Genomic DNA, 22,131 nt, shown 5'->3' on the forward strand with positions numbered 1-22,131 from the left:
CTCTACTGAATTTTATTATTTCTGACTGTTAACATATTATCTTTCCATTTAAATCTTAGGATGTTAACCTAATGGAAACTTGCTTTTCTAACCCTGTATTTTCCTATCCAGGAGAATCAAAACCTCTTGGAGAGTCTGAATAATTGGGAGGCATCTCTTGTATCTCTCTATGACTATATGCTCACTATATTTAGCCATCCTAACTGGAAGAAGATTGTAAAAATGAAATACAAACTGAGATAAAAGTTGAAAATAATAATTTTCTAGGCATTTTTATATATTCTTGATGACATTGCAAATTTCCTCTTTTTAAAAATGTTCTCCTTTGCCTCTACTAGAATCTCCACCACATAGTTCAGTTCAGTTCAGTCACTCAGTCGTATCCAACTCTTTGCAGCCCCATGGACTGCAGCGTGCCAGGCCTCCCAGTCCATCACCAACTCCCAGAGTTTATTTAAACTCATGTCCATTGATTTAGTGATGCCATCCAACCATCTCAGCCTCTGTCATCCCCTTCTCCTCCCGCCTTCAATCTTTCCCAGCATTAGGGTCTTTTCAAATGAGTCAGATCTTTGCATCAGGTGGCAAAAGTATTAGAGTTTCACCTTCAGTCCTTCCAATGAATATTCAGGACTGACTTCCTTCAGGATGGACTGGTTGGATCTCCTTGCTGTTCAAGGGATTCTCAAGAGTCCTCTCCAACACCACAGTTCAAAAGCATCAATTCTTCAGTGCTCAGCTTTCTTTATAGTCCAACTCTCACATCCATACATGACTACTGGAAAAACCATAGCTTTGACTAGACAGACCTTTGTTGGCAAAGTAATGTCTCTGCTTTTTAATATGCTGTCTAGGTTGGTCACAACTTTCTTCCAAGGAGCAAGCTGCAGTAAATTTAATGGCTGCAGTTACCATCTGCAGTGATTTTGGAGACCCCCAAAATAAAGTCTGACACTGTTTCCACTGTTTCCCCATCTATTTCCCATGAAGTGATGGGACCAGATACCATGATCTTAGTTTTCTGAATGTTGAGTTGTAAGCCAATTTTTTCACTCTCCTCTTTCATCAAGAGGCACTTTATTTCTTCTTCACTTTCTGCCATAAGGGTGGTGTCATCTGCATGTTTGAGGTTATTGATATTTCTGCCGGCAATCTTGATTTCAGCTTGTGCTTCATCCAGCCCAGCATTTCTCATGATGTACTCTGCATATAAGTTAAATAAGCAGGGTGACAACATACAGCCTTGCCGTACTCCTTTTCCTATTTGGAACCAGTCTGTTGTTCCATGTCCAGTTCTAACTGTTGCTTCCTGACCTGCATACAGGTTTCCCAGGAGGCAGATCAGGTGGTCTGGTATTCCCATCTCTTTAAGAATTTTCTAAAGTTTGTTGTGATCCACACAGTCAAAGGGGTGGCATAATCAATAAAGCAGAAGTAGATGTTTTTTTGGAACTCACTTGTTTTTTCGATCATCCAGTGGATGTTGGCAATTTGATCTCTAGTTCTTCTGATTTTTCTAAATCCAGCTTGAACATCTGGAAGTTCACAGTTCACATATTGTTGAAGCCTGGCTTGAAAAATTTTGAGCATTACTTTACTAGCGTGTGAGATGGGTGTAATTGTGCGATAGTCTGAGCATTCTTTGGCATTGCCTTTCTTTGGGATTGGAGTGAAACTGACCTTTTCCAACTACAGTAACCCTGTAGTTACTCTTCCCTTAATAATTGAAGTCTTCAGATCTCTTTATAGCCAGGTAGTATTGTAACCTTGAAGCAAGCGCTCAGATTCCCTGCTGGGAAACCAGTGTGTTAGCCAACAAGGGGTCCCCAGGGTTGAGTCACCACACTGAAACTGCTTCATGCTGGCCGGGGGCCAGACCTTTCCTGTGCTTGCTCCGCAAGGGTTCCACTGAAACCAAACTCACAGATAATATGGTATCCTCTTTCCAATCTCCTCAGTTCACATTGCTGTAACATATTTTGCTCAGAGGAATCAACTTATCACAGAAGTGTGACATGTCCTGACTTGCAAAGTTTTCTTTTTTTTCAGTGATAGCCTTTTCAGTTTTCTGGCTCAAACCAGTTAAGCACTCAGTTGAAGAGTGTGCTTCCATCTTTAGACAATTATCGGGTTGGTTAGTTACCAACGCCTACCTACTTTTTGAAGAGAATTTCTAAAATGCGTTGCTTTTTACTTTGAGACATTATGGCATCTCAGATATTTAAAATGAAACAAATTATAAAGAAGCATTTTCTCTACTCATGATGTGTAATTATCTCTGGAACATGTATGAATGCAAAGCAAAAATTTAAAGTATAATAAAATATTACATTATTTTGAAATCAGTTATTATTACTTTATAAGAATTTTGTACCAAAAAAAGAGCTGAGCTTTATTCTCTGGCCACTTGTATTTTAAATGAAAAATTCCTATTTCACAATACTTAACACATATTAAAATTATGTGCCACATTTGGCAATGTTCAAACAATATATTTTGGGTACTGAAGTCTATTTAAAATAATTGATTATAAAAAGATCTTAAGGAAAATATTGTTGTTGGAATAAACTTCCCAAGATGACTAATTACAGAGGCACATCATTCATCTTGATGGAGGAGATTTCTTGCCTTATACTTAGTATATTTTTCTTTTGAATTTGTTATATGTCTAGATACTGTGATAGATACTGGCAGTACAAAAAATCCCAAGACATACTGTCTGCTTTTAATTGCACACAATCTAAAATTCTAGAGTTCATATTTTTTACCAACTGCTAATATATGCAAAAATATTTCAAACCACTTTTTTAAAGTTGAAGTATGCTTGATTTACAATGTTGTGTCAGTTTCAGGGGTTAAGAAAAGGGATTAAGTTATATGTGTGTGTGTGTGTGTGTGTGTGTGTGATTTTTCAGATTCTTTTCCATTATAGTTTATTATGAGATATTGATTATAGTTCCCTGTGCTATACAGTAGGTCCACTTCTTTATTTATGCCTTGAAAAAATCTGAAAAGCTAAAGAACACTTATTTTTTTCCTTGAAGAAGAAGCCTAGAGCCTGACAGCTAACCTTATTTTATCTCTTTGCTTTCAGTGAAGTCATGAAAATGAAAAAGAGGTATGAAGTGGGTTTGGATAAACTGGATTCTGCTGCATCTCAAGTAGCCACAATGCAATTTGAGTTAGAGGCTCTACATCCTCAGTTAAAAGTTGCTAGTAAAGAGGTTGATGAAATGATGTTGATCATTGAGAGGGAATCTGTAGAAGTTTCCAAAACTGAAAAAATTGTGAAAGCTGATGAAACAATAGCAAATGAACAAGCTATGGCTGCCAAAGCCATCAAAGATGAATGTGATGCTGACCTGGCAGGGGCTTTGCCCATATTAGAATCAGCACTGGCTGCCCTTGACACCCTCACTGCACAGGTAAGAACACAGCCACAGGCTTGCTGGGAGACCTGTTAGCATAACTTAAGGAAGTGCTTACCATCGTGTGCTGCAGTTTGGTCTGTCTTTCCAAAGTCTCCACATTGAATGCAATTGAAATCATTTTCAAATTGGCCAAAAGATCCCCTAATTGACCTGGAAAAAATAAATGGACATACAAGACTAAGACAGTTTTGAAAAGAAAGTTTCAAAATTTTCTGAACAACCATACAGCAATCATTATTTCAGGAACTTTGCAGAGCAACTTTAATTGACAGGGGCATGAATATACACTTTTATTCTATGTACACTTTTTCATATTTAGAAACTTGTAGTTGGATATGCCTTACAGTATATATGGTAAGGTGTCGTGCAGTGTTTGTCAGTGGGTTTTTGTGTGTGATACATATGACAAGTTATTTATGATTTTTAATAATTTATAATTGTTAGTATAAAAATGTATAATTTTTTAATAAAATAAAACATTTTGTTTTATTTTATAACAACATAGCTTTGACAGTATTAAAAATTAAATCATGAAAGGGAACATTTCAGTTAAGAAAGATTAAGATGAATTTTGAAAAATAGTGTTGGCAATCTCAGCTAAACTTTTGGGTAAATTAGTAGAGGATGGGACTTCCCTTGTGGCTCAGCTGGCAAAGAGTCCGGCTGCAATTCAGGAGACCTGGGTTCATTCCCTGGGTTGGGAAGATTCCCTGGAGAAGGGAAAACCTACCCACTCCAGTATTCTGGCCTGGAGAATTCCATGGACTTTATAGTCCCTGGGGTGGCAAAGAGTTGGACACGACTGAGTGACTTTCACACGCACACACAGGAGAGGATGTGTTAGATCTTTTCTTCACACCTTCCAAAATAGGTTTCAGATAGAAATTTAAATATAAATAGTTATATTACATTATAAAATGGTATACAGTATAGGTCAGATGTTAATAATTGTGGAATATAAATGAGGACTGAAGATTTCTTTGTTATAAGAGAAATCAGAGAAGAAAACACTAAGCAATATTGTTTGTAATAGATATGCTCTGGATACTCTCTTGTATTTTTCATAAATAAGAGAATTTTTGTACCTAAAAATGTAATGGTACGTTTTTGTACCTAAAAAAGTAATGAATAGTTAATAAGGGTATGAAAATGTATCATACCTCACTTGTATTTAAAGTCCATGTATTTAAAGTCTACACAGTTCATGGAATTCTCCAGGCCAGAATACTGGAGTGGTAGCTATTCTCTTCTCCAGGGGACCATCCCAACCCAAGGATTGAACCCAGGTGTTCCACATTGCAGGTGGTTTCTTTACCAGTTGAACTACCAGGGAAGCCTAAGGAATACTGGAGTAGGTAGCCTGTCCCTTCTCCATCGGATCTTCCCAACCCAGGAATTGAACCAGGGTCTCCTGAATTGCAGGCGGATTCTTTACCAGCTGAGATACCAGGGAAGCCCCAAAAGAAATACAAATCAAAATAAAATTTCTTTTGCCTGATAGAATGCTTACCCGTGTTGTTAAGGGTATATGTAATAAAACAGGCACCCTTATATATTTTCTGCAGGTCAGTTTGTCAACATTTGTCAAAAGCTTAAAAAAAAAAGGACATTAAGACTTTAATTGTAATAGTAAAAAGGAAAAAGGCATGGAGTGTTAGAATTATGGTTCATATCTATACATCAGAAAGCTATGCAGCATTAAAAATGATATAAATGTTTACTAGCACGAGACTATGTTTATTATATATTATTAAAATAGGACAGTTTAAAACAGCATCTATATTAGATATACTATGATTCCACTGGTTAAAATAGGGCAAATACACTGGTTTATAGCATATACACATGAAAAAGATGTAGAGAAATGTAAAGTAAGATGTTTACAGCAGTTAACTATATATGATTGGTTTTACAGGAGACATATGTACAGTTTCTCTATATTTTTCTGTTTGCATCTATAACTTTTATAGTTTTTAAGAAGCAGCAAAGCTCTTACTTTGGGACAGTCAAAAAAAAGCTCTTTCATGTGTTCTTGAAGTGGATTTCATGTTATAAGTGATCTCAGGGTATTTTCCCATTACTCTTTTTTATTTTTAACTTTGCCTTTGAGATAAGCTTCTCAGCACTTCATGATACGATTCTATTACTGTCACTAGTTTCTGACATTGTCACTGTCAGGGAATAGCGAGTTTCTATCTTATGGCTTAGTTTGAAAATAGGAACCAAACACAAGTTACATGTAAACAATTCTTGCATGTTGTTATTTCAAGGACATTACAGTGGTAAAATCCATGAAGAGTCCTCCCGCTGGTGTCAAGCTTGTTATGGAAGCTATATGCATCTTGAAAGGCATCAAAGCTGACAAAATCCCTGACCCAGCAGGTACAGGGAAAAAGATTGAGGATTTCTGGGGTCCTGCCAAAAGACTTCTTGGTGACATTCGATTTCTGCAGTCACTTCATGAATATGACAAGGACAATATTCCTCCAGTTTACATGAACATCATAAGAAAAAATTATATTCCAAATCCAGATTTTGTTCCAGAAAAGATAAGAAATGCTTCCACAGCAGCCGAAGGTCTGTGCAAGTGGGTCATAGCAATGGATTCATATGATAAGTAAGTAGTGACAAAAAAGAAAACAAACTTTTTTTTTTCAGGTTGGTTCTTCTAATATAAAACCTATGAACTACATAGGTGAGGGGATCCTCAGAAAGTCATGTCTAATGCCTGCTCTGACATGTTTACTGGAGGCAAGACTATACCAACTACATAGTACAACACAACGCTATTGAAACCTTTTGGACTCAGAACATTTTGTTGTTGTTGTTCAGTGGCTAAGTCATGTCCAACTCTTTGTGTCTCCGTGGACTGAGGAGCACCAGGCTTCCCTGTCTTTCATTATCTCCCAGGGTTTGCTCAAACTCATGTCCATTGATTCGGTGGTGATGACATCTGACCATCTCAACCTTTTATACTCTCAAAAATTATTATAGACCCCTAACCTTTTAACACGGAGAAGGCAATGGCAAGCCACTCCAGTACTCTTGCCTAGAAAATCCCGTGGACGGAAGAGCCTGGTAGGCTGCAGTCCATGGGGTCGCTACAAGTCAGACATGACTGAGTGACTTCACTTTCACTTTTCATTTGCACACATTGGAGAAGGAAATGGCAACCCACTCCAGTGTTCTTGCCTGGAGAATCCCAGGGATGGGGGAGCCTGGTGGGCTGCCGTCTCTGGGGTCGCACAGAGTCGGACACGACTGAAGTGACTTAGCAGCAGCAGCAGCAACCTTTTAACAACAGACTGGTTCCAAATAGGAAAAGGTGTACATCAAGGTTGTATATTGTCACCTTGCTTATTTAACTTATATGCAGAGTACATCATGAGGAACGCTGGGCTGGAAGAAGCACAAGCTGGAATCAAGATTGCTGGGAGAAATATCAATAACCTCAGATATGCAGATGACACTACCCTTATGGCAGAAAGTGAAGAGGAACTCAAAAGCCTCTTGATGAAAGTGAAAGAGGAGAGTGAAAAGGTTGGCTTGAAGCTCAACATTCAGAAAACAAAGATCATGGCATCTGGTCCCATCACTTCATGGGAAATAGATGGGGAAACAGTGGAAACAGTGTCAGACTTTATTTTTTTGGGCTCCAAAATCACTGCGGATGCTGATTGCAGCCATGAAATTAAAAGACACTAACTCCTTGGAAGGAAAGTTATGACCAGCCTAGATAGTGTATTAAAAAGCAGAGACATTACTTTGCCAACAAAGGTCTGTCTTGTCAAGGCTATGGTTTTTCCCATGGTCATGTATGGATGTGAGAGTTGGACTGTGAAGAAAGCTGATCGCCGAAGAATTGATGTTTTTGAACTGTGGTGCTGGAGAGGACTCTTGGGAGTCCCTTGTACTGCAAGGAGATCCAACCAGTCCATTCTAAGGGAGATCAATCCTGGGTGTTCATTGGAAGGTCTGATGCTGGAGCTGAAACTGCAATACTTTGGCCACCTCATGCGACGAGTTGACTCACTGGAAAAGACTCTGATGCTGGGAGGGATTGGGGGCGGGAGGAGAAGAGGACGACAGAGAATGAGATGGCTGGATGGCATCACCGACTCGTAGGACATGAGTTTGAGTGAACTCCGGGAGTTGGTGATGGTCAAGGAGAACCGGCATGCTGTGATTCATGGGGTTGCAAAGAGTCGGACACGACTGAGCGACTGAACTGAATTGAACTGAACTGAACCTTTTAATCAATATATTAGGAATTAAAACTGAGAATTTTTTAAAAAATATTTACTGATTCATTTCTAAAAAGCAACAGATACTTTATATAAATACTTCTTTTTTAAAGTTTACATTTTCAAAAAATTTGGGAAGAAAAGTGGTGGCATTTTACACTTTTGCATATCTCTTTACTATGTTCTTTAAGAGAAGACAGCTGGATTCTCAGATCTGCTTCTTCATTCAGTCTATGGTAGGATATTGTTTTGACTAAAGTATATGAAGAAGATACAGCCTCACACAGATGTTTAGTTGACAGGGAGAGCCTCACTGTAGTCCCTGAGGGGGAGGGGACATGTCTTGGATCACATTTTGAAAATAACGCCTAACATGTATTCTTTGATGAAACAAACAGCATTTATGGATGATTATATGAGAAACATTTATATCATATATAAAACAGTAAAAATTGTTGGTTATTCCTTTGAAAAGCAACTATACAGGAAATCATTAAATCTCACATACAATTCTATTTGTATGAGATGTGTACATCTATATTACATTCTGTATGTGTTTTGGACATTGATGTATTCTGTTAGTGATAAACTTTAATTTAATGTTTAATCATTTATTTGGGTTTCCCTGATGGCTCAGCTGTAAAGAATCTGCCTGCAATGCAGGAGATGCAGGAGACACAGGTTAGATCCTTGGGTTGGGAAGATCCCCTGGAAGAGGAAATGGCAATTCACTCCAGTATTCTTGCCTGAAAAATCCCATGGACAGAGAAGCCTGGTGGGCTATAGTCCAAAGGGCCGCAACAAGTCAGACACAGTTGAGCAACTGAGCACACATGCACACATACATTTATTTAGAACGGTAATACCACTGCTTCCATTTTCTAGAAGAGAATTTAGATCTGTAATTTTCCCTACATAGTCCCTTTTATTACTGACATACATATTTATAAGATATCTGGTTTTAGTTAAAGGTATATTCTGAAATTTGAAAAAAAGTAAAATATAAAGACAGGAGCTCTTATATGTATATAATAAGCCTGGAAGAGAAAAAACAAAAGAGTTGGGGAACTGAAGAAGCGGGTGGATACAATATCATTTTAACTATTTTGAGATGAAAATAAAATAATAAGATTAATCCACAAAATAATAAAAATTAAAATGAAAGAATAAAATGACATAAATAAAATACCCTTCCTTTCTTCATTGTTATTAAGCCTTAATGAGTTAGACTAGTTTCCATAAACACTGTAATATTTTACATGTATGTGCTTATTTTCCTTTTCCAAAATCACCAAAATTGACACTGGCAACAATTTAATATTTATCTGTGGTTTAAAAAATATCACTTATTTAGGGGCTTTCCTGGTGACTCAGACAGTAAAGAATCTGCCTGCAATGCAGGAGACCCAGGTTCGATCTCTGGGTCGGGAAGATACCCAGCCTGGAGAATTCCATGGGACAGAAGAGCCTGGCAGGCTATAGTCCATGGGGTTGCAAAGAGTCAGACATGACTGAGCGACTAACACACATATGCAATCACTTATTTGAAAATATTAAATATATTTGATACCTATTTTGAGAATCATATTTTATTGCTGGTATTAACTTTGTTAAATAAAAGATATAGAAATCAGTATAGGTTTTATGTGAAGATGTGTTTTGAGTTATAATAAGGATTTTAGAAAAGTAATTCTACTATTGTGTGAAAATTGTGTAAATCTTAATTATGTTGAATTGGTTCACAGTGCTTTTCAGGTCTACTATATCCTTCTACCTTTGTGTATTTTCTACTAATTTGGGGAGTTTGATATTGAAACTCCACCTAAAACTCTTAATTTATCTACTTAAAATAATTGTAATATATAGTAGAGCTATACATAATCTTGTTCTGTATTTTCCAAGTCTCCTGTAAACGTGTTATTGTTCTTTCATAATTTAAAAAAATTAAAAAGTAAATTCAGTGATGGAAAGTACACTAGAATATTAAACATGTATTTAATTTTCCAATTTTACTTTTGGCAGAGTGGCAAAAATCGTAGCTCCCAAAAAGATAAAACTGGCTGCAGCTGAAGGGGAGCTTAAAATTGCTATGGATGGTCTCAAAAAGAAGCAGGCAGCACTTCGGGAAGTTCAGGACAAGCTGGCCAGGCTTCAGGACACACTCGAACTAAATAAACAAAAGAAAGCTGACTTAGAAAACCAGGTATATTATAATACAGACATAGGCAAATCTTCAGTTACTCTAAATAAGAATAATGTTCACGCTGGTACAAAAACAGCGATACTGTTTTCTTCCAAGTCAGGAGTTGGCAAACAGTGGACCACAGGATAAACCCACCTTTGTATGGCCCACAAGATAATAATGACTGACATTTTAAAATGATTACATATTAAATGATTATACAAGTTTCTATATAATATCCTCAGTTTTGCCTCTTGGTCCACTAAGCCTATATTATTTATCTTCTGGCTCTTTATCCCACAAAAAGAAAAAAGTTGCCAACCATCTCTACTATAGATTATTAGAATATTGAGCTAAATTATTTAAATCATTCTTCATTATGAGTGAGAAAATGGAAAACCAAACTGTTAAGTAACAGTTATATAAAAGTTAATGGCCGAGCTGAGATTAGAACTCAATACCCAGAACCATACTATGTCCACTGGAAATGTTTTTAAGACTAAAATCATTACTCCAACTTAGTGATACCTTTTGTAAAAAGTAATTGCTAGGATCTGATTATGTTCCCCAGAAAAGTCCAAGTATTTTGATATACAGTTAGTATTTATTGAGTGCTTATCATGTGCAAGGCACTGTTCTGCGAACAATGTATATTATGTCACTGATTCTCACAAAAGCTTTCTGAGGGAGGTAATCTTTTTAGATTATTTTCTAGAAACCAAAACACAAAAAAGTTAAGCAACTTGCTCATGGTCAACCCATTTTCTAAGTTTAGATCCAGGTCCAGCAATCTGACTCTATTACTTTTCTCTTTCCCATCCTACTAGGCTGCTTCTTTCTGTACAATATGTGCACAAATTCTATATTTGTACAATCTGTGATATTGTGCTAATCTTAAAAATATGTCCTATTATTTGGCATGGTCTTCAAGTTATCAATTTTTATTTAAATAATATAACTAATAGATATGTGGTTGCTCGCTGTAAACATTTTTCAGCTGTGCTGTATGTTTGAAATTGTTTTCCATAATAAATTTTAGAAAATTCTGGTAATGTAAAATGAGTATGTGTACTAAAAGCTTGCTTTTGAAAGAGAAATTTTGGTTAAAATTTTTTACGTAGTAGTTTCTGATGACAACTTTATTATGGTCCAAGACCTGATTTAACATTTTAGTTGAGAGAAGAATTTGTGAAGAAAGAAACTAGGATGCAAAAGGTAATAAAAAGAGGGAAAATTAACAGGAAAGGTTTTTAAAGACGTATCAAGAATCTTACTAATTACATACCTTCTGCTTTTTTAAACCCATCTTTATATAAACTCTTATGGTGTTTTATATGTTTAACTCTAAAGGCATTTGTTATTATTAATATAAATATTAATAGCATAGGAAAAAGTACAAGCCAAATTCTCATTCCAAAATAATCTAAATGTCTGTTTTTATTAATAATTTACTTCTTTTCATGTAAATTATTTCATTTTGAACTTTAAGATAACCTTTACTTAGTCTTGTCGTCCTCTAAAAATAATGATAAGTCACTTAAAATTAGTCAAAATAATTCAGATATTCCACTGGAACATTGCTATTGCATGGTTTAAAATTGCTTTTGCCCGTTTTTCACATTTGTAATTATCCTTCCTCTTTTTTGAAAATAACATTGCTTAATTATGTATAATCAAACTTGGTTGAGTCTTATGTACAAAGTAGGCTCTCAGCTATTGACTGATGTCCTAATTTAAGGTTAATTGCAAGTGTCTGAGTAGGCTGACACAATTTAGCAGCTTGGAAACTGTGCTTTGTAAGTAAGCATAAATTATTAAAACCTTTAAACTTAACCTTTAAAATTATCATTAAATCAACCGTAAGTTAAATGAGGGGGAAACGTTCATAGAATATTTAAAATAAAATGCACTTTGATTATTAAAATGGAGGGTAAAACTTTCAGTGTCTCATAACCATAGCTCATTTCCTTAAACAGAGCAGTTGTTTGTGTTATATAATAAATATCTGTTATGAGTTTCACAAATTAGATTAAAATACTCTCTCTACTCTGAAAAAATTCTAAAAGATCATGGACTCTCCAGTCTTCATAGTGAACTGCTGCATATTTTTCTTCCACAGAGAGTTAAAAAAAGAAAATTCCAGGTGTAACTTTGTAATTTAAAAATTTATCCCTGAGGTTAAAATCTGGCAGAATTTTTAACTTACTTTACTTGTAGGTGTTGATAAAAGTTTACTTCTATTTTTGAGGTTGACCTGTGCAGCAAAAAGCTAGAACGAGCTGAACAATTGATTGGAGGCCTTGGGGGTGAGAAAACACGATGGAGCCAGACAGCTCTGGAGCTGGGGCAGGTGTACATCAACCTGACGGGGGACATCCTCATTTCTTCAGGAGTCGTGGCTTACCTTGGAGCCTTCACATCTAACTATCGACAGGTAGGGAATATTTGTTCACCTCTAGGGTCTCCTTGGAGAAGGAAATGGCAACCCACTCCAGTGTTCTTGCCTGGAGAATCCCGGGGACGGCGGAGCCTGGCCGGCTGCCGTCTATGGGATCGCACAGAGTTGGACACGACTGAAGCGACTTAGCAGCAGCAGCAGCAGCAGCACCAGCAGGGTCTCCTCTTGATCCTCCTGGTACAACCAACATTAATCTTGGATTTTTTGTTGTTGTTGTTGTTGTTCAGATTTCTTGCTAAATATGAGGGAGAAAAATGTTTGCAACTGATTTTTAGTTGTGTATTTTAATTATTCAGTAAGTTATCTTGGTGACAAAAAAAATGCTATATTAAATACTCTTCTAATTGTTTTAGAATTGTTTTTGAAACAAAAAGATCTACTTTAGGACATCATGTGAAATGGTAGGCCCTAGTAATAAAATTTTAGTTCTTATAAACAAGTATAAAGGTATCAGGATTTTTTTTTTTTGCTGTTTTTAATCAACTACTCTCAATGAGTCTCAAAAATAAATCATTTTCAAATGACTTCAGAAGCTAAAACTTCCTAAACCTTTAGTTTTAGTTTAGGAAAAGATGAGCCTACCTAAAAACAATTGATCAGGGGCATCTTTCCTAAGAAAATAAAAACCAAGTTCCCTGCTTCAAATTCCCACCCCTCTGATGAATTCTACCTCAGTCTTTTCCTTGACCCCATTCCTAACCCTAATTCTTCTCCCTGCTTTTTTCTTCCACTTTTCAGTTTCTTTATCAATGAGACCCAGCATATTCTTCAGCTCTCTTTAGGAATACAACCCAGGACATGGCCCTGCCAAAGCAGAAGAAAGCAATGAGAATAAAAAGAAATTTGAAGCATTTGGCAGTAGCTTCTGGTGTCAAGGGAGGAGAGAAAGAGTAAATGAAAACCCACTTCTAAAGTGGGGCTTTGTCACTTTACAAAGCATTTGTTTTGTTCATGGTCTCAGCTGAGATTCACTTGATTTCAAGGTTTCTCTTAAGTGGGGTTGATTCTTGGAGGCCACTATTTTGGTTTGTTTGCTTGCTTTTAACCAAACTGGTTTAAATTCCTCATATTGATCATGCTTCTGTCTTCAGGCTTCTGGGATCTCTAAGCAATTGTCCTGGCACATGAGTTTCATATTCTTCTTAGCTTTCTGTCTTCATTTGTGTCTGAACAACTATCTACAATTATAGCCTCTATATGAAAGTGAAAGAGAAGAGTGAAGAAGTTTGCTTAGAAAACTAAGATCATGGCATCTGTTCCCATCACTTTTTGGTAAATAGATGGGGAAACAATGGAAACAGTGCCAGGCTTTATTTTGGGGGGCCCCAAAATCAGTGCAGATGGTGATTGCAGCCATGAAATTAAAAGATGCTTGCTCCTTGGAAGAAAAGCTATGAGCAACCTAGACAGCATATTAAAAAGCAGAGACATTACTTTACCAACAAAGGTTCGTCTAGTCAAAGCTATGGTTTTTCCAACAGTCATGTATAGATGTGAGAGTTGGACTATAAAGAAAGCTGAGCACTGAAGAATTGATGCTTTCAAACTGTGGTGTTGGAGAAGACTCTTGAGAGTCCCTTGGACTGCAAGGAGATCCAACCAGTCCATCCTAAAGGAAATCAGTCCTGAATATTCATTGGAAGGACTGATGCTGAAGCTGAAACTTCAATACTTTGGCCACCTGATGAGAAGAACTGACTCATTGGAAAAGACCCTGATGCTAGGAAAGATTGAAGACAGGAGGAGAAAGGTACAACAGAGGATGAGATGGTTGGATGGCATCATCAACGAGATGGACATGAGTTTGAATAGGCTCTGGGAGTTGGTGATGGGCAGGGAGGCCTGGTGTGCTGCAGTCCATGGGGCCACAAAGAGTTGGATATGACTGAGCGACTGAACTGAACTGATAGCATTGACATATTGTAGTTAAGATAATTAATATTTAATATGACACTATTTACCTAGTCTTAGACTTGTTTGCTTGACAGTTTCAGAGCCTGAGGCTTATAAAGATTAAGACAGTTGCTCCTAACTACACAGTTGGTTAATGACAGAGCAGAAATGAGACTTGTCATCACCTGAATCCTCATTGAGCCCTCTTTCTACTCTTCTACATTAACTTGAAATGATAGAAGAAGTAGCTGCAGAGCCTCCTACACTTCTCTGTTTGTCCCCACCATACCCTGGGTGTCTGAACTAGCTCAAGTGCCATGCTGCAAGTCAGCGTCCTGGGGCACCCCTCCAAATCCAGCCCTCTCCAATGACTCCTTCCAAAACACAGCATCTTGTGCTCACTCCCTAGTCATCTGCTTCCACTAGAATGAGGGCTACCAGTTAGACCACCCACACAAATGCTTCCAAAAAGCATTGAGATCAGAACTGAGACCTTGAAATTTACTGACAGAAGCAAAGCAACACTTCAGCTAGACACAAGATCTAAGCTCATAGCTCCTTCCACGAACTCATATCCACTGTCCCCACCTCTGATTCGAGTAGACACATCATCCCATCCCATCTAAGAAGACTTGAAGGCAATTTTATCTCTTCTTTGTTTTACTGTAGTAACCTAGACTTTTACTTATCTAGTCTCTACTGTCACTGTTCCTTCCTTTGAATTTATTCTCCACATCCTACTCTGTAATCATTTATCTCTTTCTCCTGGGTCAGGGCAGCTGGCAGTTTGCTGCTGCTGCTGCTGCTAAGTCACTTCAGTCGTGTCCAACTCTGTGCGACCCCATAGATGGCAGCCCACCAGGCTCCCCAGTCCCTGGGATTCTCCAGGCAAGAACACTGGAGTGGGTTGCCATTTCCTTCTCCAATGCATGAAAGTGAAAAGTGAAAGTGAAGTCGCTCAGTCGTGTCCGACTCTGTGTGACCCCATGGACTGAAGCCTACCAGGTTCCTCCATCCATGGGATTTTCCAGGCAAGAGTACTGGAGTGGGTTGCCATTGCCTTCTCCGGGCTGGCAGTTTATGCAGTTTCCCATTTGATTCTAAACACAAGGGTAGCAACTTCACTTCTCTACCCAGATCCCCACCTGGCTTCCTGTGCTTTCATGTCAAACATCCAGCACCTGTGGCTTATTTTGGCTGACTTCCCTTATGTTCTTAGAACCCACTTTGCCCAGTGCTTGGAGACCTAAAATTGCCTGGGAATTTACTTCTCTTTGAGGTGGGCCTTAATGAAAGACAAATGTGAGAGCCTGAAGGTCTGTCTCCCTTCCTTCTTGTTGACTCAAATCCAAGGAATAATTTACACCCACTGTAGGATCAAGCTGAAACAACCTGTGCAGAACTTTGGCCAGTCCGCCACCTTTCATTGGCTTCTTCCCTGTCCTTATACTGCCTCTCTTAATATCTCTTCCTTAATAAATCACTTCACATAAATCTTCATGTCAGAGTCTGCTACTAGGAAACCCAAGTGAGACAAAAGGCTTTAAAACAATCTTTCTTTTTTTTTTTTTTTAACTCAAACATCAAAGGTTCTGGATACCAAGAACCCATAGTAAGTCGCTACAGCCCCTCTCTCCAGGCTTGAGCCTGAGTAGTTGTCAATTATTCATCCCCCATTTTAGATTTTCTAGTAATCCTCATCGGAGAAGACAATGGCAACCCACTCCAGTACTCTTGCCTGGAAAATCCCATGGGCGGAGGAGCCTAGTAGGCTGCAGTCCATGGGGTCGCGAAGAGTCTGACACCGCTGAGCGACTTCACTTTCACTTTTCACTTTCATGCATTGGAGAAGGAAATGGCAACCCACTCCAGTGTTCTTGCCTGGAGAATCCCAGGGACGGGGGAGCCTGGTGGGCTGCCATCTATGTGGTTGCACAGAGTCGGACACGACTGAAGCGACTTAGCAGTAGCAGCAGCAGCAGTACTCCTCATGATAAAATGTAGAAAATTCCAATTCTCCTGGCATAACTGGGGCCACATGTTTGATTGTAATGCTCATGCCAGTCTCAAAGACAAAATTCTACAATGCTGTAAGGACATACAGGCCCTAGAGTTGAATTAATTTGAACTTTTTTAAAGAGATCTTTTCCCTACCGATAATCAAAGTAAAAACTGCTCTGGTAGTGGTACATACTTTCACCAAATTGTTGTACAGTCGCTCAGTCACATCTGACTCTTTGTAACCCCGTGGACTGCAACACCCCAGCTTCCCTGTCCTTCACCATCTCCTGGAGTTTGCCCAAACTCATGTCCCTTGAGTCGGTGATGCCATTCAACCATCTCGTCCTCTGTTGTCCCCTTCTCCTCTTGCCTTCAATCTTTCCCAGCATCAGGGGCTTTTCTAAGTAGTTGGCTCTTCACATTAGGTGGCCAAAATATTGGAACTTCAGTTTCAGCATCAGTCCTTCCAATGAATAGTCAGGGTTGATTTCCCTTAGAATTGACTGGTTTGATCTCCTTGCTGTACAAGAGACTCTCAAGAGTCTTGCCCAACACCACAGTTCAAAAACATCAATTCTTTGGTGTTCAGCCTTCTTTATGGTCCGACTCTCACATCCATACATTACTTTTGGAAAAGCCATAGGTTTGACTATACAGACCTTTGTCAGGAAAGTAATGTCTGCTTTCTAATACACTGTCTAGGTTTGTGATGGCTTTTCTTCCAAACAAGATGTCACCCTGAATGGTCAGTTTTCCATTTCCACCATCTATTTTGCCACCTGATTATTAGCCAGGGTTCTTGGCTTGTATTTTTAGGTGCTTGTTCAGAGGCCCTCATGTTAATTTCACTTATTCTCTGCTGCTACATTCTTACAGATGTTGAATTGAACCACTTAAATTTCTAACCAGAGTTCATCTGTGATGACATACTATACCTGTCAACTAGAGACAGAATTCCACAGCAACTATTGATTTCATTTTCCCTATTCTTTCCTGTATCATTGGCTATGAAGCCTACACCAGCATCAATATATATCTTGGAAAACCTTCAAACCTCCCCCAAAATCTTCAGACCAACAAAAAAATCAAAACATGCCCATAGGAACTGTGTACTAGGGAGCAGAGTCAAACTGGAAATGCTACCTGCCCCTCCACTCTAAGGGCCATGCCATCTCTTCCTAATACCAACAACCAAATCAAGCCAAATAAAAAACTCAGACGATATTATTAAGTATTCATGAGTGTGCTGTCTTAATTCAATCTTGAATCATGATTAATAACTCTGAATTCCCTTTTATGGGCAGTTTGCTAAGCCTTCACCTCAACCATTTCCCTTATCAGGCTCTGATAATCCTGGGTTACAGTAGGCATATATGCAACTTCCAAAGGGCTTCCCTTGTGGCTCAGCTGGTAAAGAATCCACCTGCAATGTGGGAGACCTGGGTTCGATTCCTGGGTTGGGAAGATCCCCTGGAGAAGGGAAAGGCTACCTCCTCCAGTATTCTGGCCTGGAGAATTCCATGGACTGTATCATCCATGGACTCACAAAGAGTTGGACACAACTGAGTGACTTACACTTTCATAACTTCCAGAGACCCCCCCCAGATACCTAGTCACTTCTTCCCAGTGCCTGTGGAACCACTCAAGAGACCAGTCCTCAGGAAGCCCAGGAAACCTATCCAACTCCATCATACTCTGCTTGACATTTGTAAACTGCCCCCTACAGTTCAAGCTCACTATTACCCTGTGTCAGGTATAGCCTCCTGTTGGGGAGGTTTCTCTTATTTGGAGCTTTGAGTAATGAAGTTCTGCTTCTCATCTAATGAGTGACTTTATGTTGTGTCCCACCATCCAAGAAAGCTTTAATCATACCTAAGATCATGTAATTATGACACAAAAGCTTGGCAGGAAACACTTTAATCAAAATAAAAGTATCATCTATAAACGGACAGTGCGAAATCCTGTGCCATGGATGGGCTGCAGTGAGAAGAACACAGTATCATGTTGTCGATATTCCTGCCAAAGGTGCATAATCTGAACTGACTCTTGAGAGAACATCACACAGACGCAGTTGTGGGCCATTCTAGGGAAGAACCGGGTTTCAAGGTCATGAAAGGCATCAGTTGTCCCCAGACCATCATAGCCTTTTCATGTGCCAAAGGAATATTGGTCCAGTCTATTCAGCAGGAACCTGAGGGATATGGTAGTGCCTGCCATGCCCTCTCAGCTAGGCACACACTTGGCACACACAGCATCCTCATTTGCCCATGGACTGGTATCAATACCACATATATATGCCCCTTCCTAACCGATTTTCTCTCCAGTCATGTCTTTCACTATTTCTGAGTCCTTTGTTCTGTAACCTCACATTGGACCTTGATTTCTGATTTTCTGAGTATGAACCTAAGCTTGATGCACCATTTTGTATTCTTTTTTTTTTTTGGTAATTAATCTATTTTTTATTGGAGGCAAATTATTTTACATTATTATATTGGTTGGTTTTGCCATACATTGACATGAATTCGCCCCGGCTTTACATAAGTTCCCCCTCCTGAACCCCCCTCCCATCTCCCTCCTCCCTTTATCCTCCCTCTGGGTCATCCCCGCATGCGAGCCCCGAGCATCCTATAACATGCACTGACCCTGAACTAGTGATTCGTTTCACATATGACAACATACGTGTTTCAATGCCATTCTCCCAAATCATCCCACCCTCACCCTCTCCCATAGAGTCCCAAAGACTGTTCTATACATCTGTGTCTCTTTTGCTGTCTCGTATACAGGGTTATCATTTGCATCTTTCTAAATTCCATATATATGCGTTAGTATACTGTATTGGTGTTTTTCTTTCTGGCTTACTTCACTCTGTATAATAGGCTCCAGTTTCATCCACCCCATTAGAACTGATTCAAATGTATTCTTTTTAATGGCTGAATAATACTCCATTGTGTATATGTACCAAAGCTTTCTTATCCATTCGTCTGCAGATGGACATCTAGGTTGCTTCCATGTCCTGGCTATTATAAACAGTGCTGCAATGAACATTAGAGTACATGTGTCTCTTTCAATTCTGTTTTCCTCGGTGTGTATGCCCAGAAGTGTGATTGCTGGATCATATGGCAGTTCTATTTCCAGTTTTTTGAGGAATCTCCACACTGTTCTCCATAGTGGCTGTACTAGTTTGCATTCCCACCAACAGTGTAAGAGGGTTCCTTTCTCTCCACATCCTCTCCAGCATTTATTGCATGTAGACTTTTGGATAGCAGCCATTCTGACTGGTGTGAAATGGTATCTCATTGTGGTTTTGATTTGCATTTCTCTGATTATGAGGGATGTTGAGCATTTTTTCATGTGTTTGTTAGCCATCTGTATGTCTTCTTTGGAGAAATGTCTGTTTAGTTCTTTGGCCCATTTTTTGATTGGGTCATTTATTTTTCTGGAATTGAGCTGCAGGAGCTGCTTGTATATTTTGGAGATTAATCCTTTATCAGTTGCTTCATTTGCTATTATTTTCTCCCATTCTGAAGGCTGTCTTTTCACCTTACTTATAGTTTCCTTTGCTGTGCAGAAGCTTTTGATTTTAATTAGGTCCCATTTGTTTATTTTTGCTTTTATTTCCAATATTCTGGGAGGTGGGTCATGGAGGATCCTGCTGTGATTTATGTCGGAGAGTGTTTTGCCTACGTTCTCCTCTAGGAGTTTTATAGTTTCTGGTCTTACATTTAGCTCTCTAATCCATTTTGAATTTATTTTTGTGTATGGTGTTAGGAAGTGTTCTAGTTTCATTCTTTTACAGGTGGCTGACCAGTTTTCCCAGCACCACTTGTTAAAGAGACTGTCTTTTCTCCATTTTATATTCTTGCCTCCTTTGTCAAAGATGAGGTGTCCATAGGTGCGTGGATTTATCTCTGGGCTTTCTATTTTGTTCCATTGATCTATATTTCTGTCTTTATGCCAGTACCATACTATCTTGATGACTGTGGCTTTGTAGTAGAGCCTGAAGTCCAGCTGGTTAATTCCCCCAGTTCCATTTTTCTTCCTCAAGATTGCTTTCACTATTCGAGGTTTTTTGTATTTCCATATAAATTGTGAGATTATTTGTTCTAGTTCTGTGAAAAATATCGTTGGTAGCTTGATAGGGATTGCATTGAATGTATAAATTACTTTGGGTAGTATACTCATTTTTACAATATTTATTCTTCCAATCCATGAACATGGTATATTTCTCCATCTATTAGTGTCCTCTTTGATTGCTTTCAGTAGTGTTTTATAGTTTTCTATGTACAAGTCTTTTGTTTCCTTAGGTAGATATATTCCTAAGTATTTAATTCTTTTCGTTGCAACAGTGAATGGAATAGTTTCCTTAATTTCTCTTTCTATTTTCTCATTATTAGTGTATAGGAATGCAAGGGATTTCTGTGTGTTGATTTTATATCCTGCAACGTTACTGTAATCATTGATTAGCTCTAGTAGTTTTCTGGTAGAGTCTCTAGGGTTTTCTGTGTAGAGGATCATGTCATCAGCGAACAGTGAAAGTTTTACTTCTTTTCCAATTTGGATTCCTTTTATGTCTTTTTCTGCTCTGATTGCTGTGGCCAAAACTTCCAGAACTATGTTGAATAGTAGTGGTGAGAGTGGGCACCCTTGTCTTGTTCCTGACTTTAGGGGAAATGCTTTCAGTTTTTCACCATTGAGGATAATGTTTGCTGTGGGTTTGTCATATATAGCTTTTATTATGTTGAGGTATGTCCCTTCGATTCCCACTTTCTGGAGGGTTTTTATCATAAACAGATGTTGAATTTTGTCGAAGGCTTTCTCTGCATCTATTGAGATAATCATATGATTTTTATTTTTCAGTTTGTTAATGTGGTGTATTACGTTGATTGATTTGTGGATATTGAAGAATCCTTGCATTCCTGGGATGAAGCCCACTTGGTCATGATGTATGATCTTCTTAATATGTTGTTGGATTCTGATTGCTAGAATTTTGTTAAGGGTTTTTGCATCTATGTTCATCAGTGATATTGCACTGTAGTTTTCTTTTTTTGTGGGGTCTTTACCAGGTTTTGGGATTAGGGTGATGGTGGCCTCATAGAATGAGTTTGGAAGTTTCCCTTCCTCAGCAATTTTCTGGAAGAGTTTGAGTAGGTGTTAGCTCTTCTCTAAATTTTTGGTAGAATTCGGCTGTGAAGCCGTCTGGACCTGGGCTTTTGTTTGCTGGAAGATTCTTGATTACAGCCTCTAGTTCCGTGCTTGTGATGGGTCTGTTCAGATTTTCTATTTCTTCCTGGTTCAGTTTTGGAAAGTTGTACTTTTCTAGGTACAAGACTCTGATGCTGGGAAAGGTTGGGGGCAGGAGGAGAAGGGGACGACAGAGAATGAGATGGCTGGATGGCATCACCGACTCTGTGGACATGGGTTTAAGTGTACTCCGGGAGTTGGTGATGGACAGGGAGGCCTGGCGTGCTGTGATTCATGGGGTCGCGGAGAGTCGGACACGACTGAGCGACTGAACTGAACTGAACTGAACTGAACTGAACTTTTCTAGGAATTTGTCCATTTCTTCCAGGTTATTCATTTTATTGCCATATAATTGCTGATAGTATTCTCTAGTAATCCTTTGTATTTCTGTGTTGTCAGTTGTGATCTCTCCATTTTCATTTCTAATTTTATTGATTTGGTTCTTCTCCCTTTGTTTCTTGATAAGTCTGGCTAGTGGTTTGTCAATTTTATTTACCTTCTCAAAGAACCAGCTTTTGGCTTTGTTGATTTTTGCTATGGTCTCTTTTGTTTCTTTTGCATTTATCTCTGCCCTAATTTTTACGATTTCTTTCCTTCTACTGACCCTGGGGTTCTTCATTTCTTCCTTTTCTAGTTGCTTTAGATGTAGAGTTAGGTTATTTAGTTGACTTTTTTCTTGTT

General features: G+C 38.5%; 1 protein-coding gene across 1 annotated transcript in view; it reads left to right on the forward strand.

Annotated features, from left to right (window-relative positions):
* DNAH7 (dynein axonemal heavy chain 7) overlaps window positions 1–22,131 on the forward strand; it is a 301,053-nt gene that overhangs the window by 179,724 nt on the left and 99,198 nt on the right. The window contains exons 43-46 of the mRNA XM_055397140.2: window positions 3,095–3,425; window positions 5,702–6,048; window positions 9,698–9,878; window positions 12,106–12,291. Of these exons, the coding sequence (XP_055253115.2) occupies window positions 3,095–3,425; window positions 5,702–6,048; window positions 9,698–9,878; window positions 12,106–12,291 (1,045 nt within the window). The remainder of the gene's footprint in view (window positions 1–3,094; window positions 3,426–5,701; window positions 6,049–9,697; window positions 9,879–12,105; window positions 12,292–22,131) is intronic.

This window comes from Moschus berezovskii, chromosome 2 (genome assembly GCF_049115385.1).
Source record: "Moschus berezovskii isolate FMDL1 chromosome 2, NW_MosBer_1.0, whole genome shotgun sequence".
Classification (NCBI taxonomy): domain Eukaryota; kingdom Metazoa; phylum Chordata; class Mammalia; order Artiodactyla; family Moschidae; genus Moschus; species Moschus berezovskii.